At 36.3% G+C, this 19,323-nt stretch overlaps 1 protein-coding gene across 2 annotated transcripts in view; it reads left to right on the top strand.

Annotated features, from left to right (window-relative positions):
• Traf4 (TNF receptor associated factor 4) overlaps positions 1-19,042 on the top strand; it is a 499,848-nt gene extending 480,806 nt beyond the window's left edge. Inside the window, exons 5-7 of one of the 2 annotated variants that reach the window (XM_090373611.1) lie at positions 1,525-1,686; positions 14,827-14,982; positions 17,954-19,042. In XM_090373611.1, coding sequence (XP_090229737.1) covers positions 1,525-1,686; positions 14,827-14,982; positions 17,954-18,568 — 933 coding nt within the window. In that variant the 3' untranslated portion in view covers positions 18,569-19,042. The remainder of the gene's footprint in view (positions 1-1,524; positions 1,687-14,826; positions 14,983-17,953) is intronic. The other variant, XM_090373613.1, reaches the window with a different exon arrangement.
• The last annotated feature ends 281 nt before the right edge of the window (positions 19,043-19,323 follow it).

The raw sequence follows: 19,323 nt of genomic DNA, 5'->3' as shown, positions 1-19,323 counted from the left end.
TTTCCAAGAAAGCATTAAGTTCTGCAAATTGCAGGTCTGGAGATTAGGCACCTGCAAAGTGATCTGAGTGAGGTATACAAGGCCTTGAATGGTTTGAGTAAGCTGAATGCTGATGGGATTCTTCCTCTTGCTCAGATTGCACACCTGAGAGGGGGCATAAATTCAAAATTAAGGAAAGCCAGTTGTAGAATAGATATGTGGAAATTTGCCTTTAGCCAGTGGGTGATTGATTGCTGGAACAAGCTTCCATCTGTTGTTGTGGAAGTTGACAGCTTATATAAATTCAAGGCAGAACTAGTCAAACTTTTGGAATGAATTGGTGGGTGAAATAGGAAGGGTTTTTTATTTTATTTTTTTGGCTGATGCTGTATAAGCTTGTGTTCTTGTATCATATGCCTCTACTAATGCTAATGCTAAATATTTGTCTTCATACGTGTATGCATGCAGACATTTTGTTGTGACCAGCTGCAGCTAGCAATTCCATGCATTGATGATTGTCTCTTATTTCTTGGTTTGGATAAGCCTCCACTTTTACATAAAATGGACACTATCACTTAATAACACAAAACTTATATGGGTTGGATTTTTTTTTTTTTTTTTTTTTGTTGAACTTCAGTTAGAACTGATTTTATGGTAAGAAGTTTTGATTACGAACAGTAAAATAGCCAGAAAATTTAGTACTTGCCTGCTGACCTAAGCTGTTGTAATGTGGTTTGTGTACCCAGAGACCAACAGCCAGTTTTCAATGAATAATTTCTGAAATACAAAAGGGTATTTTTTTTTTTTTTTCATTGTTTTTGGGAGTTGATTCAATCTTGAAAATATTACCCACATGTTATGAAACACCCTGTATATTTCCACCAGAAAATGATTTGTTTTAATTATATATTTGAAACTGAAATTAATAACTTTGTAGCTTTCTTAGAAGTTGATTATTTGTTGTGTATACAGCACTGGAAGTATTTTTTGTCACCAGATTTTCTGAATATTCTTTTTTGTGCTCTATTAAAGACTAACATTTTGCATGTACTCTTTGCTTTAGAAACATCACTAAAATGTCCATTTGCACAGAAAAAAATTGAGATTCTCTTCAAATACTCTATATTAAAATGAGCAGCCAAAAAACTAAATGTACAAGTGGTGGGATAATTTATGAAAGAATTATGCAACTTGAAGTTTAAAAAATACTAAAGCAAATTTTAGTTGCCTTGACTTGAAGCGATTTTTTTTTTTTTTTTTTTTTTTTTATAATTTTTACCCTAGAAACTGGACTGCCTTTTTGTAGTAGAAAATGTTAATTCTTTTTTGTTGTCACCTGAACTGTGTTAACAAAAGCTAAGTTAACACCTTCAGTGGTTGCATTTAGGATTCATTCTTTTTGGGTAATGAACAGAAAATAAATGTTAAAGCTCATTTCACATTGTTGGGAGGTGTAAGAGCAATAAACATAAAGGTCTGAAGATGATAAAATTCCCTACTTTCTTATGTAATCCTAAACTATTTCCACCTTCTTCTTCTTCCTAGGGTCACACGGGTAGTTGCCAGTTTGAGCCAATCTACTGCGAAAATAAGTGTGGTGTCAAGATCCAGAGGAGGTTTATGAATAATCACAGGATGAATGAATGCTCTAAACGTCTCATTCCATGTCGCTACTGTCAGAAAGAGTTTGTCTTTGACACACTACAGGTGAGCTTTGACTTCACCTTTCAAACAGATAAAATATTGCTTAATTCCATTTATTCACATTCTTTCCAAATTTTTCATGTAGCTTTTCTATTTCAGTAAAGGATCTATTGAACGTATATCAGTTTTCCTATTATATTACAGTTACATATTTCTGCAATCCTCACATGAAATAAGTAACACAAGATTCATCCTTGTATTTTGATATGATAAAAATGGCCATTGAATGGTAGTCAGATATTATTTAGCTGTTACATTCCAAATATGTAAACCCTTTCTGATGAAAGGCATGTTTATGAGGAAACTGCATTTTGTTTTGGTTTTTTGATTTTAAATTCATATCATCCCTTCCCCCTTTTGTTCCTTTCCACGTAGAGATGATGGAACCAAGAAATGGTGGCAGTATGAAATTAAGGTTTACTTCTCATTTCAAAAAGAACTTTAATGGTAACCACTTTGGACTTTTTATGATATGACACTTATAAAGTTTTCAGACAGTTTCCTTTTGCATTATTGAGATAGAAAATTAAATAGGCTTTATCCTTTTATGACATTACGTATTTATCTTCATTTGACATATCCCATTAACATTTTACTACTTTTCTCATCTCAGATAGCGCAAAGACTCACCAGTATCTCTCAAAGGTGTTTGAAGTCCCTTATATTGATATCAGTGTTAATCAATATCTTCCTTCTCAGACAAATTAAGTAATATGAATTTTTTTAGGCTAAGTGAGCTCAGCAACTCCAGTAACTTACTTCAGCCCATGAGACTGTCAGAAAAGTAATTCTTCAATTTATGTGAAAATGAACATCTTGGAACTGCTGATGGAATGCTTTTCAGAATATTACATATTCCTTTCTTCTTCAGAGCATAAATTGGAAGAATAGAACATCTTCTGAAAATACATTGTCTTCATGTAAAGAGAGGAGCAGTATATATCGAGGTGAAGTTTGATTCGTATAAGCACAAGAACTGTGATTTTAGAAATAGCAAATATGTAGTGTAATTGTTAATATGATTAATTGGAGTACTATTTTGATAGTTAACATTGTTTGGTTCTTTCAATAATAGAGGGTTAAGGGTGCTGTACTGTCATATCTGATGATTTAGTATATATCCAAATGTTGAACTTTTCATCTGCATCACTTGTGCTGGAAGACCAAACTTGAATTCCTTATTAATAAAATTTTCAGTTTCAAAAGTTTTGGTACTGTTTGGTTAATTATTCACTTTATGCATAATCAAATATCATATTGTTGAGACAGGTACTGAGCACTATTTCTGTTAAAATATACAACTTTGAAAGACTCCTTTGAAGAAGTAGCTTATTTTCTAATTTTCCTTTCATTTTTAATTTTATAGAATGGCAATACTGTTATTTTAATGATTTTTTACAAACAATTTATCACAAACATTCTGTGACACTTCATTCCAGTCTGTGTTTATCACAAACACAGACTGGAATGAAGTCGTTCAGTATTACATAAATGCTATATCTAAGTTGACCTGCTCTAAGTTGTTTAGTGAACTCTAAATTGCTGCAGTTAATCTGCCTAAAGAAACACTTTAAGATTGGAAGTTTTTAATTGATCACGTATTTAGAATAATGATTATTTAAATTAAATGCCCTTGATATCAGTGAGGGCATATTGTGGAGTTATACTTTACAACTGGGTTAGCATGGTTGCAAGACCAAGGTACCTACCCACCCACCAACGATAGGCCAACAAGCCTTGAAACGGTGCTGTCTGGGTGGCAGTATCCCCTGAGAATAAGTAACAATAGTCTTCTCCATTGGTGAAGCGTTATTTATTCGAGGTAGTGCAATACATGTTAACTCATTGTGAAAATAGTCACAATATGAGAGACAATTAAATCGATGACATTTACACTACTTCTGTAGTTTTTATACTACTACGGAAAAATATGGTGATATATCACTGATGATAAATTACCAATCCGTAGCCTTATTATGCCTTGTGCATTTATTCTATTTAGTATTTTTAATTTTTTTACCACGTATGTACGTTTATTAAGAATGCTAAATAAATATTAATATTTTTATTTAAAATTAGATTGAAGATACATCATGACAAGCCGACAGTGAGATTGAAACAGAAAATATATAAGTGTAAATGAAAAACTAAAAAGAAAATTGCATAAAGAGCAGACTGCAAGACAACAACGAGATGCTCTTTTTAAATATATAAAAAGTGATATCGATCCTACCACCATCTCTTCAAATTCAAATAAAGCAGGTTAACAGAAAAGGAAGATGAAGAAATTTTCTGTGAATCCAATAAAAGCAATGAGCATTCCAACAAAAAAAAAAAAAAAAAACATCGTGGAAATTAATGAACAGCAGGAGGATTATGAAAATTTATTAACTTATCCACCGATTGAGAGGGCATCTGCTGTAGATGGAAAAGGAATCTCTTCAATCCTGAAGCAAATCAATGAAAGTGCTATTCAATGTTGAGGATCCAGCTACATGGCTGAAATATTTAAATGTTGAGATGAAAACATTAACAGTTGAGCATGGTCCAGTACAAGTGAAGATTGATCACTTTTCTACTGATCAGAAGAAAAGTTCCTTTTCCAAACATTATGTCAAAAGTTTAAAATACATGAACTTGCTCCTAAGCATTTAGAAAGCATGTATATTTGGTTGCAAATGAAGAGAAATTTAAAATCGGGAAGTACAATTGATGCAGCACATGAAAAATTTCTCCAGAGAGTGACGGTGCAGTGTGTTTCAGCGTATAATTGCTGCAACACTATATTTAGCTGAACATAATTTAGCATTTTGAGGATACTCTCTACCCACCCCATAATAGAAAATTTTTAGACCTCATTGAGCGTATTGCAAAATTCAATCCAATTCTAAAAGACCATTTAAATCTTTTTTCAGAAAAGAATAAAATTGGACAAAAATATAATACCTATTTATCTCATATTATCGAAATTGAATTAATCAATTCCATGGGGAGTGAGGTACAACAAAAAGTAGTAAAATTTGTGAAGAATGCAAAATACTGTTCTGTATTACTTGACTGCACACCAGGTGTAAATCACACAGAACAATTGTCAGTTAGTTTGAGATTTGTTTAGATTAGTGAATCTAACAATAGCGACATTGATATTTGGGAGCATTTTATTACTTTTTTTGGAAGTACATGACACAACAGGAAGAGGATTGTCAGAAAGGGTTAAATTACTTTTGAATGAATTAGGAATAGAATTATCCAATTGTCAATGCCAACGCTATGACAGTGGCATTAACATGACAGGTGCTTATCAAGGTGTCCAGGCATATTTTTCAAAAGAAAATCCCAAAGAATCGTATACTGCTTGTGCATTTCATAACATCAATTTATTTCTTGGGAATATAGCAAATTCGTCAATAATAGCAGTTACTTTCTTTAGTATTTTGCAAAAAATTTACACTGTATTTGTTGCATTAACATCACACTGGCATATATTACAAAAACATGTAAGGGATTTAACGCCAAAACATTTAACACCAAGATGGTAGTTATTACTGTTATTTTTATAATAGTAATAGTAACTAAATATTTTAACTTTATTTTTATAATAGTAATAAGTAAACATTTTAACTTTATTTTTATAATAGTGGTAACTTAAATAGTAATAACTGAACATCTTACCTTAAAAACTGTGATACATATATGTCAGATAATGTACGTTCATTTAATTTTCTTCCTCTTCATCTTTGCTAAGCACAATCAAAAGAGTGTTTTGTCTGTTGCAGGATATCACCTTCTGAAATTTCTTCTGCAGCATGTAGATTTTGTGTATCTTTTTCTCTCTTTAAAAAATCAGTAATCTGGATTTGTTTACTTTTGCTTGATAAATCTTTGGAAATTTCATGGTGTGTAGCTAAACATGTTTGAAGCTCCCTTTTGAACTTTGTGTACCTTTCAGTGTTAGATCAAAAAATAAGATTATAATTGCTAAGTTTATGCCTTCCCACATGCTTTTTAGTGTAAAATTTGGAACTTCAGAATTTTCATTTGTCTTCCTCTGAATTGATTTGGTTTACCTCCGATGCCATTTCCACCAAATCCGCTTCACCAGCATCCTTTTCTACCAATAATTCGTGAATGTCTTAAGTAGTCATATCATCAAAACTTTCCCCTCCTATCATCTTAGCAAGTTCTATTATCGCACCGATTCTGTTTTCTGCCGGTTCGACCATATTTCCTGAATGAACTGACTCTGGCCATACATTTTTCCAACACGCATTTAATGTTGACAGTTTTACTTCTTTGAGCAATAAAGCTATGATTCTGATACAGTCCACAATTGAAAAATGTTTGCATGCCTCCATCACTTCAGCAGCATGTAATTTATCAATCGTGTTAGAGGGAAACCATGTTGTAGAAGTACCGTGTTATACAAGGATTGCCTGTAAAATAATTATAAATTATTGTATTTACTTTTTATTCAGTACCTCATTCTTCAAAAATCTATACCTATAATAATAAACAACAATAATAATACCATCTGAGATCGCAGGTTCAATGCCAGGCCAGCGACTCTGACTGGAGTTTTTTTGTGATCCTTCTCCCCAGATGAATACCTATGAAAAACGGCCTGTGCACTAGGCTACTGCGAGTACTTAAAGGTTAGCCTTGGTCCACCATGGGCTATTATGCCACAGGAAGGAAAAATATACTACTAATAATAATAAGAGCCACTACATTCAATGTTTGCACTTGGTCCCAAGAAATATCTGGCTGGCCTTGCAAGGAGAAATTATGACCACCCAAACTGTGACACCCCCCCCCCCACTTAGAAAATCATGACTATCTGAACCATGACAAACCACAATATAGTCAAACCTAAATAAGATCAGCCTGTCAGAATGTGTTTTACACCCAAATACATGATAGATAGAAAGATAGACATGATAGAAAGAAAGAAAGATAGAAAGAAACTGTATATATGTTAAATGTAATATCTATGTTTATGTGAATCAGTAGGTATATTGTATATGATGTGAGCATGTTTTTGGGTATACATGAGTGTATGTTTGCTCTGGCTATGTTCCAGTGAACTTGGCCATGGATATCGGTTTGTATGTGTATTGAAAGTTTGTTAGGCTGGAGCTCTCACTCACATCCACATTGCTGGATGTGAGCAAGAGCTTCTGTTTCCACACAGTGTTTGGGTACAAGTGTTTTCCCCAGCAAGAATGTATAATCCCCCACTGTAAATTATTGTGTCCTCATACCTTGATGTGACAGAATGTGTAAACATCAATAATTTAATGGAAGAACATATCTTTATCTCCCCTATACGTTCATGCATATGTGTATAAATATTTATGTGAATGAATGTGTCCTGATATACTTGTATAAACTTAGGCACTAGATTGTATGCAAGTACATGAGTATTAACATGTGTATGTGCATATGAGGACATAACTTTGTGTGTGCATGCGTGCGTGTGAGTGAGTGAGTGCAAGTATGTATGTGAGCCCCTGTATTTATAAATGTGTGTGAATGTATGTATATATGTTTATGTGCGTATACATATCTAACAGTGTGTGTGAGGGTAAGTATAAATGTGTGTTTGTGCTGGATGGGAAATGAGTCCACTTAACTTGCTTGCAAAAAAAAAAAAAAAAAAAAAAAGTCTGTCCATGCCCTAATCAGGGTACTGTACTGAGTGGTATAAACATGTGTGGTATAACTAGAGGTGGAGCCCAGAATCTGAGGAAGGATGCTATGGTTGACAATGGGGAGTATCGAGCAGTGATCAAGTTCCTGCATGTACAGGACAAGTAAGCTCAAGAAATTGACAAAGAAATTAAAGTTGTATATGGGCAGAATTGTCCATCCTATGGCACTGTAAAAAAGTGGAAACAGTAATTCCAGTGCAGTTGTGCAAGTATCTTTGACGAGCCAAGAGAATTATCACAGACGTGTAACACATTCATTTCATTACAAATTCAGTAGGGATTAGTTATGGGTCTTCCCACAGCATTTTACTTGACCAACTGCACATGTCTAAGGTCTCGTCACAATGGGTTCCAAGATTGCTGATGCCTTTCCAGAAGCAATGTCGAATGCAATGTTCTCGCCAACTGTTGGATTTGTGTAATGCAGATGTTGAGAACATTTTTTGATCAGTTGGTGACAAATGACGAATGCTGAGTGCACAATGAAGAAACCATTGTGTGGATGCCGCTTTGATTCATCTCAGGAAGTCATCAATAAAGTGGAATCATGGTTTCATGCAAAAAGTGTGGACTCTATGATCAAGGCATTAAAAAACTGATCCATAGATGGGAGAAATTTGATACTATACATGGAGAGTAACATAGAAAAGGATTAAAGTTCCTGTGAAGTTTCACCTCTCTAGGGCTATTATTTCTAGGTAAGGATATGAACTTTTTGATACCCTCTCGTATAAGAAAAGAGAGAGAGAGAAATTTCTCAACCCTATCGGTTAAGTTGTAAGGATGCGAAGTCATATGTGTAAGCTGTGTGATAGCTGAGTGAATGCTTGTGACCAGTTAAAGAAAAAGTATGTATGTGTATATACATGCTGTTCATATTTAGGTGATGATTGTGTCATGTCTGGTTGATGGATGTAATGTGGCAAATGAGTGGGAGAAAGAAATGTCATTTTAATCTGTTGTTTTCCTTTAAACATATGTTAAGCATTAAAAAAAAAGTGTCATGTAAGTGATAAGTATGACAGGTAAGTGATCAGAATGTGTGTAAAATGTATGGTGTTCTGACAAGCCCCTCCTAAATAGGTTTCCCTTGCTGTGGGGGATCAACTTTCCCACTCACTTTATGCCTCCCCTCTTTAGAGGCATGGCATTACATCTGCTGACTCTAGCTGCAGCTGGTCTGGCCCATGTGGGATTTCTTACCACATTGCACTGTGCACCCACAGTGTGATCTTCCTCTTACGTACAGCACTCTGACAATATGATTTTACTTCCCTTTCAAAGCTCACCTCCCATTAAAACATTTCGCCTGGTGGATCCTACCACCTCAAATCTGCCACTGTTCTTAACAGTCCCCCCTGTGGGAGATGGACCACAGGGGTACCTCTCTATCCCTGCAACTTCTGCTTTCCAGTTGGAAGTCTCTCTACCATCCACCTTCTTTATCTTCACCTATACTCCCCTACTCACACTATCTTTCCAGTACACCTTTCCAACAATAACATCTGTTCTGTTGTTTTTGTGTTTATTTTGCCCTCCCCGGCAAGCTTTGGTGACAGAGTTTTCCCCCACCAGAGAATCTTTGGCCACATTCACACCAGAACTGCAAAACAGCGATAGTGATTTTTGTGTCCTATTTGGCAGCTTTAATAGCCAACAAAACGAAGACACTAGTTTTTTATGTTTTTTTAATGTAAATCCCAAACAAGAGAGGTATTAGAACCGATAGTACTTAGTACCGTGTTTGGGTTGGAGGTCGAGAAGACGAAAGAAAATATTTGTTGACATTGAACTTGAACTTCTGTAGATTGTAATTTTCCGGAAATACGTGTGAAGGAAGGTTGTTCCAGAAAATGGCAGTTGAATGAATAAACGAGAAAGATGAAAAGTTGGTTCTGTGAGTTTGAAGTTGGACAGTAAATGGATGTTTCCTGGTGGCAGCACATGTTCGGACTGTTTTGAAAAAGAGAGAGAGAGAGAGAGAGAGAGAGAGAGCCGGAATTGTAGAAGCCAATTCAGAAGAACAGTGCCCATGGAAGTATCTGTAGAAGACGCATGCAGCAGAAACAGTACATCTATTAGACAGCGAGTGGAGAGACTGTTAGAGATGGATCATTAATTAACCTAACTGCCCTCTTCTGAATGGAATCAAGAAGCCTGAGAGAGGTTTTCGGGGCACCACCCCAGATGTGGGAACAATATTCCATGGCAGGGCGGATTTGCAATTTATACAGAGTGAGCAGCTGTTTGGAAGAAAAGTAATGCCGAGAGCGAAAGAGAAAACCAAGTTTTTTAGATGAAGAGGAAGCAATATTTGTAATGTGCTTGTGCCAAGAGAGATTAGAAATCAGGGTAATCCCCAAAAGAGATATATCCTTTTGCCTAGAAATCGGAATGTCTCCAAAGATAAGCACAGAAGCAGAAGAATGCTTTTTGCGAGATGTAAGACAAGACTGAGTTTTAGAAGGGTTGAAATCAACTAAGTTGTCTTTGCCCCACTGGAGAATTACCTGAAGATCGGCATTTAAGGAATTGGTAGCAGATTTTTGAGAAGTTGAAGCTGATTGAGCAGGGCAAGGTTTCTCAAAATAGAAAAGTAGAATGGAATGTGCTATCATCGGCAAAACTATGGATAGGATTTCCAGTCAATGGAAGAAAGTCATTAATATACAAGAGCAAAAGAGTGGAAGAAAGAACTGAACTTTGGGCGACACTGGCATTAGTGGAGAAGTTAGAAGACAAAGAGCCCTCTACCATCACCCTCAGTGAGCGATCAGAAAGAAAACTGGATAACCAATTACTAAAAACAGTTGGCAAACCATAAGATGGAAGCTTGTTTAGAAGACCTTTATGTCAAACATGATCGAAAGCCTTTGCGATGTCAAGAGCAACTACTTGTGTTTCACCGAACCTTTCCATTGAATTAGTCCATAAATGGGTAACATAAGCCAGAATATCACCAGTGGATCGACACTGACGGAATCCATACTGGCGATCGTTGATCAGACGGAAGGTTTCTAGGTAGTTTAAGAGTTGGCGGTTAATTGATTTCTCCATTACTTTAGAAAGAGTAGAAGTAATTGCAATGGGACGATAATTGGATGGGAGGGATTTGTCACCCTTTTTAGGAACTGGCTGGATATGAGCAAATTTCCAAGCAGAAGGAAAAACACCTTTGGAATAAGAAAGTGAAAAAAGGCGGCAAAGAATTAGGAGTAAGTTCAGGAGCATAGGTTTTGAGAACAAGTGGAGAAATACCATCGGGACCTGGAGCTTTCTTAGCATCAAGATTCGTCAAAATCCTTCTGACATCCTTTTGATGGAAGACCACAGGAGGCATTGAATGGAGCGTGTTGGGAATGGTGGGAGGTGTTTTACCAAGATCATTAATACATGAGCTCGAAGAAAAATGGGATGCTAGCAGGTCAGCTTTATACTTGGCTAAAGTGACAACAGAATCATCTAGTTTGGACAGAGGTGGGAGCAGAGATGGGCAAAAGTTGTGGCCAATAGCTTTGGGAAGAGACCAGAATGCTTGGCTATCGTTAGGGCAAGAAGTAAGTTTTCTACTCTTAGCCTGTTCACACTCTAGTTTTGACTGATTAATAACTGCTTTACAATTGTTGCGAGCTTTGGTGTGGCAGAAAACGAAACTGAAGAATTAGAAACAAGCCAATTACGATATTCAACATTCTTCTCTTGAACAGCCTTAGCACATTTATTGGAAAACCAAGATTTAGATAAAGGACGAGATTTTAAAGTGGAGTGTGGGATAAGGGATTCCATTCCTGCAAGAATAATTTCACTGACACGATCTGAGCAAACATTGACATCAGAAGTTTTGAAACAGTAATCCGACCAAGGAAAAGAAGAAAAGAAATCTCGCAGGTCATCCCATTTTGCATTCTTGTAATGCCAAACAAAACGAGGTTGGGAATAACCATGAGATAAAGGCTCCATTGGAGAAGAGACAATCACCAAGTTGTGACGTGAAGTGCCTAAAGGACCTCTCACTTCGACTGTGTACTTAGAAGGGTTGTTTGTGAGAAAAAGATCAAGCGTGTTGGCTGTATGATTAGAATTGTCCGGTATTCTTGTAAGTAAATGAACAATCTGTGCAAGGTCATTAGTAATTGCAAAAGCCTCAGAATCTCGACCAGCTGGGTCAGTGTGACTAGAAAACGGAAGCCAGCTGGAGTTGTGAACATTAAAATCACCAAGGAAAATTACCTCACTGTTAGGAAAGTTGGACTGGAGAAAGTCAAGTTGCAAAGAGAGGAAGTCAAAGAGCTCCAAGTGATTAGTGAAGTTGGGAGAATGGTAGAGACAACAGATGGATTTGATACAATGAGGTAGAGAGATTTTAAGCCAGAGGAGATTCCAAATTTCCAAGTCTCTGACAGGGAATATCAGAACAGACATATGCATAAGTACCACCTTTGAGGCGAAAGGAATCATACAGCGAATAATTTGGGCATCTGAGATGAGCAGTAATTGAATCAACCAATAACTGAGATTCTGTCAGAAAAAGTACATGGGGTTTGGCAGACTGCAAGTGGAAATTGACATCGTTGAGATTAGAATTGAGACCACGTATATTTGTGAAATGAATTAGGAAGTGCTTGGGAGGTTTAGATCTTTTCGCAGATAAGCTTGCTGTATTAGTTTGACAATTCATGGTGTATTCAATAGTAAGAAAAAGTGGGTGGGACATGCTGTATGAAGTAATGAAATTTGTGGATATGGCATACACACGGTAAGAATATACCCAGATCCTTGACACCACATGGCCTCGACAATGCTCCCCGCATACACACTACTTATACTCCCTCCAGTCACCATCTGGCACAGTAGAGGCAGCAAGATTATACACTACCTGATCCAGAAGCCTCCTAGAGAGTTACCAATAGGTTCTGTCCAGTGTACTAACTAGCGGCTGGCCTGTGAACACCGTTTAAGAGCTGTACCCTCGAAATGTAAGGAATATTGGATCTCGACACAATGTTCATCATAACCTCAAAAGTCATCAATCATACTGCATGATGGAAGAGATAGGGAAGGGTTGGCTGGAACTTAGCTCTAGAGACTAAACATGGGTTCCACCACCTCAAGCCTTCAATAAGCAAAGCGGTGGTATTGCACCGGTTGATGAGTCATCTACTGCCTGGTAACATAGAAGGGCGGCATTCCTCCACGTGGTGTGGGCACCACACCTCGTCCCCTCATTACGTTAGTTCACACTTTGTGGTCATCCACCACGTACTTGTGCATGGAGGTTATACCCAGGATTACTAACAGTCCCACCATTGTGAAGGTGCAAGCAGAGGATTTGGCTGTCACATCCCATCCGGACTTCGCCAAAATTGGGTCCACTTGACTTGAGTGTCACGCAAATATCAGTTTGATTAGCCTTTCAGACTCCCAGGTAGCAAGTACAGCTTGTCTGGCATATCTGAGGGAATGTCTGTGACAACCTCAAGGACCAATGTCTTCTTTTGTCTCCTTAGTTTACACTAAGGAGACAGAAGTCCCATGAATTTTATCAAATGGTGACAGATTTTTAATTGATTTTTCTGTTTGTCTGTACTAAAGGGACAGTTGCATTTTGTGTTGAAGCACAAGTATCGAAATGAGTTCTAGTGGCGATTCTTTTATAATGGCTCTGGGAAGATTGTTATTGCTTCTTCCACGTTGAAGAAGCAAACATTGCTATTGAGTAAGAAAAAGTTTGAGGAGACAAGAGGAGTGTGGAGTCCACAAAGCAGTACTGCAAGACAGTAAACACTATGCTCACAAACTACTAATCATCCCACTAATGCCCGATATCATCAAGTTTGTTGTGAGATCCATCATTCTTGGAGTGTAGTCCAATGGAAAGTTGTGCTTTGGAGTGATGTCTTATTATACATGGTCTGCCAGTCATGCCTGTTTATGTTGGATGCCTGGAGAAAGCTACCTGACAGACAGACAGACAGAGAGAGAGAGAGAGACAGAATGAACATGGCCTGGAACCATTGGTTGTTTTTAAACAAAACTATAAATACTGAGGTCTATCTAGACATCCTAGACAATGCATTACCTATACTGTGGAAGCATGTCAAGGAAGGCCCATAACCTGTATCATAGGACAATGCTCCATGTCGTACTGCTCACATGCTTGCGATGGACTGGGCTGAGAACATGTGCACTGAAAAGTTGGACTGGCCAGCTCAGAGCTCTGACCTCAATCAAACAGAGAACTTTGGGGATGAATTGTATCATCAGGTGCATGTGAGGTGAGACTGCCAAAAAAACAGCTGAACTGGTTGCCACTTTGAATGCCAAATGGTGGAAGATATTGTAGGACATTTACAGAAAAAAAAAGAAAAACTTGTGGAGAGTGTTCCATGGAAACCAGAGGCCAATTCATCCCAAAAGTTCTCTATATGATTGAGGTGTGTGTGTGTGTTGGGCTGGTCACTCCAACTTTTCAATGCTCCTGTCCCCAGCCGAGTCCATCACAATGTGAGCAGTACGACATTGAGCATTGTCCTGTGATACAGGTTATTGGTTTTCCTTGACAATTTGAAAGGCTAAAGGTTTCAGCACTCGTTATTCAGTTTTCCTGTAAATAAAGGGTGTGTGTGCACGTGTGCACCTGCCTGCCTGCCTGGATACTAATGGTGGCAAAGGACTGGCATTACTTCCATTGATAAATGATTTAAACCCATGTGATTTTTATCTCCAGGATTTTCTCAAAGACAGTGTTTCAGAAGAATCCACGAACCATTTCTACACTGAAGAAAGCAATTGAAATTGAAATTTTTTGTGTCACAAGAAACATAGGAGCATATTCTTTGCAACTTCACACTTGGACTGCAATGCATTATTATTATTAGCCATATGGTGCAAGGAAGCCTGAGACTTTTCTGCACCAGCCAAAAAAAAAAAAAAAATTTTTTTTTGAGTTACCCTGAGAGAGAGAGAGAGAGAGAGAGAGAGAGAGAGAGAGAGAGAGAGAGAGAGAGAGAGAGAGTCAGAAGTAGAAGGGAATCAACAAGAAAAATAAGAATAATGATATCCCGCTCAGGACCCTGGGTGTGCCAAGGCCCATACTCACTAGACATGAGCCCCTGAAGCAGAGCCAATTTCTGGAATCTAAGAGATAACTAGATTAGATTATCAGCAGAAACATGATCTGCAATGCTTCTGTCCTGATTACTGATGAGACATGGTAGATAAGAAAGGTGGACATTATTGATAAATGTGAAGGACACGTTGAACTTGTTGTTACATGAATTTCACAAAACTCCTAAATATAGTTTGTGTTAATTTTTCTTTTTAAAAAATATTTTATGTTCTTCAGATGAATAAAACAGTTAAGGACTGGCATATATGATGAATAAAAAAAACTTACTCTGTATATGTGTATAATTTTTTATTATTATTTCAGAATCATACTGGAAAATGTCCACGGTATCCACTGCCATGCCCCAATCGCTGTGAATTAGTCAAGATTCCTCGAGAGGAGATGGAAAGTCATATAACAGATCAGTGCTCTGCTCTAACCCTTCACTGTGCTTTTAAAGACATGGGCTGCAAATTTAAGGTACACTTTAAAAGAACACTTTTACATTTTTAGATTATATGAATACTCTGTAAAATTTATGACTGCAAAAGTTGTGCAGTCATAAATATCCATAATCTTTTCTGAATATATTTTATATACACTTAGTATGGATTAAAGATTTTTATTTATACCTTTGGAAACAAAACTTTATACTGTAAATAATAAAAAATGGCTTTATTAAAAGTTAAGACATTGATGGACACTAAATTGTTACAAACAGCTGTTAACTATCATGGTTCTTAAGATTAAAAAAAATATATTTGAAATATTACCTTGATTGAGTGTATGTATATGTATATATACACACACACACACACACACAGTCAGACCTCTATATAACGAAATCGATCGTTCCCTTGAAAAAAGTCGTTATAAAGAAATATGACCTTTTCAACAATGAAAAATACTGTAAATTCAGAAATATAGTAAAAGATGAGAAATAATTCAGAAATAAGTGGGAATGAATAAATTTTCTAACATTTTAAAGCAATTAATTTATTAATACATACATATTAAGAAATGACTACTTGCATGATGCTCACACTGTATTAGTACTTTTAACAATTATGTCGTAAAATAATTAATTATTTTTTGTTGTTCACTGGATTCTACTGTACACCATTCAAATGTTCACATTTGTTTAAACACTCATATATATTTTGTTACATTTTCTTTCCATTGAAGGCCTTGACGCAAAGTTTCAAATACTACCAACATTTCTTGTTTGGAAGGTTTACTATTGCTATTGCCCTCATTCCCTTTGTTGCCCTCATTTTCATCCAACTCATCGTCGATATTGCCACTAGTTCTTTAAATACACTCCAAAATGTTGGCGTCACTCAGATACTATTACATCATTATCGACTCCTAAAAATTTGTCAAGAACAATTTCACCACTGATCAAATCTCGCTTGGAACTCTTCACAAGATTGCTCAATGTCTTGCAGTAGTTCATCCTTTTCATCGCTGTTAATTAGCATTTTACCAAAACCAAAACCTGCTTTTGCAAAATAATTCTTAATTGTTGTTTCCATCACATCTTGACTCCACACTTTTTCCAACACTGATATGCACACCCACAAATCTATAACAGAATCTATAGGTTGGTTTCTATTCTCAGTATAATTTTTTTCAGTATGTACATTTGATAGTGCATTTTAAAATCCTTGGCCCACTGGCTGCAGTTTAGATGAGGGAAGAAAACAAGCTTCGTACTTCTAAGTTTTGAAATTACCGAGTGAAGGTGGGCAGGGTGGTGTCGACAATAAATGCAATTTTTCTGTTTTCCTTCGTCATCTTTCTATCAAAATTTAAAATTTACTTCTCAAAAATTTCACTTATCATCCAAGATTTTTTGTTATAGTTGTAATCCAACTCTAACAACTTTACTCCTATGAAACATTGGGGGTTGTTTACCTTTGCCTATTACCAAAAACTTCAGTTGTTTATTATCAGACATATTTGCACCAATCAAGACTGTATGAACTATGCAGTATTCCCTCCTCATTATTTTTACCACCTAAACATATATCACCTTTAAAAGTCAGTGTCTTGTTCGGCAAACATTTAAAATATAGACCTGTTTCATCAATGTTGAATGTCTTTGGGCTCTCAGTCCTCCATAATTTTTTTCAAACTGTTTCTTTCCAATGGGTATAGTCTTCTTCAATAACAACTCTACTTTCACCAGAAATAACTTTTTTGAGTAATCCATGGTGCTGTTTAAATTTGTCCAGTCAACCAGAACTGGCTTGGAATGTTTTATGTCCAGAAAAGATGCATACTCCATAGCATTTTCTTTTATTAATGGCACTGATATTGGCACATTTTGGTCTCCAGTCAACTTCATTCACTTAAAATCTGCTTCATCTATATATTCACACAGGCATAATTTTGTGTGCTTCCGATTGGGTCCCGTTTCCTCAAGCAGTCTGAAAATCGAAACAGTTTTTCACAATGGTTAGCACACTACTGGCAAGAATACCAAATTTTCCACAGCAGCTAAAACAAAAACGATTTAGGGAATACTTTTACCTACCATGTAAACAGAGACAGGTGAAATTTAGCAAAAGTGTGGATGACTCATTTCTTCGAAACAACAGATGAATTTCAGGGATAACGGAAAATCACTATCTCCTAATTCTCTAATAGGATGCTTACAATAGAAAACGGTTGACCAGAGCCAATGTCAGTGTCGGAAATATGCCTTAATCTTTGCCAATGACTGCGGACACAGATAGCAATTGACCAGTGCAACTTCTTGGTATAGTAGTGTATAGGTTGTATATGTTTTACTTCTTATTTTTAGTCATTGCTGACCCACTGCTGGGCAAAGTCCTCTCCCAAAACCATCCATCTTTTTCTGTCCCGCATCGTGGTTGGTCAGTTTTTACCTGCAGGACTTTAGGGGCACCACTAAATTTTAGAATGTTTTAGCTCTTAAAAGCAAAAGAGGTTAATTTTTAATAAAAGCATTAAGTATTAATTTCTTTAGATCTTAATTTCTGTTTTCTACATCATTAGCTTTATTGGCTAAAGGCCAGAGGTGCAAATAATGCGCACTCAGGTCTCTCGAAATCATTTAATAATTTATACAGAAATTTTCTTCATTATACAGAAACTATTTTCAATGTAATGACCAAGGAGAAATCAAAAAATTTCACTACATAGGAAAAATCGCCATATGAAAGTTCGTTAAAGAGAGGTCCGACTGTATTTAACAAAATGAATCTTTAATATAATAACCTAAATCATATATGATGTATATGATATTAATATCAGAATATTATTATTATATGATATTATTAACATCAGAAAAGGAACTGATGTTAATATCAGTTCCTTTTTTGTGAGAAATTCTTCAAAAACACAATTAATGCTGCTTCTAATTCTGCCTATTTATAACAAAGAGAAATTTCTAATAAATAGAGCATACCTTGTCTCCTTTCAGGGAAGCAGATTTTCCCTAGATCAACACATGGAGGATAATGCTAAGTCCCATCTGGTGCTAATGTGTGGCCTGGTGTCACGTCAACAGCACCAGATTTCTACACTTCGTTCCACTCTAGCCAGTCTTACCCTCAACACTTCAGGTATATTATTGTGGAAGATCACCGACTATGCTCAGAAAATGGCAGAAGCCAAAGCAAAAGAAGGATATGAACTATGCAGTATACCATTTTATACCAGCCAGCATGGCTACAAACTGATGGCTACTCTTTTTCTCAATGGTAATGGTGCAGGAGAGGGTACCCATGTTTCAGTATACATTAAAATTTTACCAGGTGAATATGACTCCCTTTTACCATGGCCCTTCTCTCACACTGTGTCTTTCATCCTGTATGATCAAGCCCTAACTCCTGAAAAAGCTTGCAATATCGTAGAAAGCTTTGTTCCTGATCCTACGTGGAAGAATTTCCAGAGGCCAAGCAAGGAACCAGATGCTCTTGGATTTGGATTTCCTCGTTTTGTATCACATGAAACACTTAAGAAGCGGAACTACATGAAAGATGATACACTGTTCATCAAAGTCAAGGTAGATGCCAGTAAGATTATTGCAGTCTGAAGCTGAAGTTTTGTAGATTTGAATTTTGTAAGTCACTCAGAAATCCTTGAGCCGAAGGCCTTTCATGGGCTGTATTAATTAGTCAGTACCTAGTGGTGGTGTTAATTGGCGTATCCCATATGATTTAGATACTTGTAGTTTTCATATTGAAGGAAACCAACAAGAAATTTTGGATATTGCACATCCCAGCGCAGTGTCTGTTGCTTGTTGTTATTGTTGTTGTTAGAATAAGAAACTTTCTTACACATCTTATTAATCGAGGAAAAAGTTGAAAGTTGTTTTTATATGAAGTTTTCACCTTTTTTGAATGTTGCACATTCCCATTCTTGTTACATGTGTATGTGTTTGATATGTAACTGCCTCTTAGATATCGAACATAGAGGAGATGAAGTGCTCATTTGGTTTAATTACTTGTAATATGGTGCCACACTAATGTTGATATGTTCTGGTTACTCTGTTTACCTTCTTTTTTTTTTTTTTTTTATTTAGCCATCATCTTCCTTTGACATTATTGAATGTACATACTGTCAAAGAAAATTACAGTAAACAATTCTTTGAATTGTACAGCTGCAGCAATCAGTGTCAGGAAGGCCATACTCCTTTCTACATTTAATCATCAGAATACAAGTTAAAGTTGATAAATTATCAAAAATAAATATTATATTGTAATCTCTCACGGTTTTCTTCACACATTTTTTCATAAACCGATTTGTTAGGTATTATTGAAATTCACAAAAATTATAATATACTGCATG

This window comes from Mastigoproctus giganteus, chromosome 5 (assembly GCF_048544385.1).
Source record: "Mastigoproctus giganteus isolate SK-2022 chromosome 5, ASM4854438v1, whole genome shotgun sequence".
In the NCBI taxonomy this organism is placed as follows: domain Eukaryota; kingdom Metazoa; phylum Arthropoda; class Arachnida; order Uropygi; family Thelyphonidae; genus Mastigoproctus; species Mastigoproctus giganteus.
This window is presented reverse-complemented; position numbering and strand designations above follow the sequence as displayed.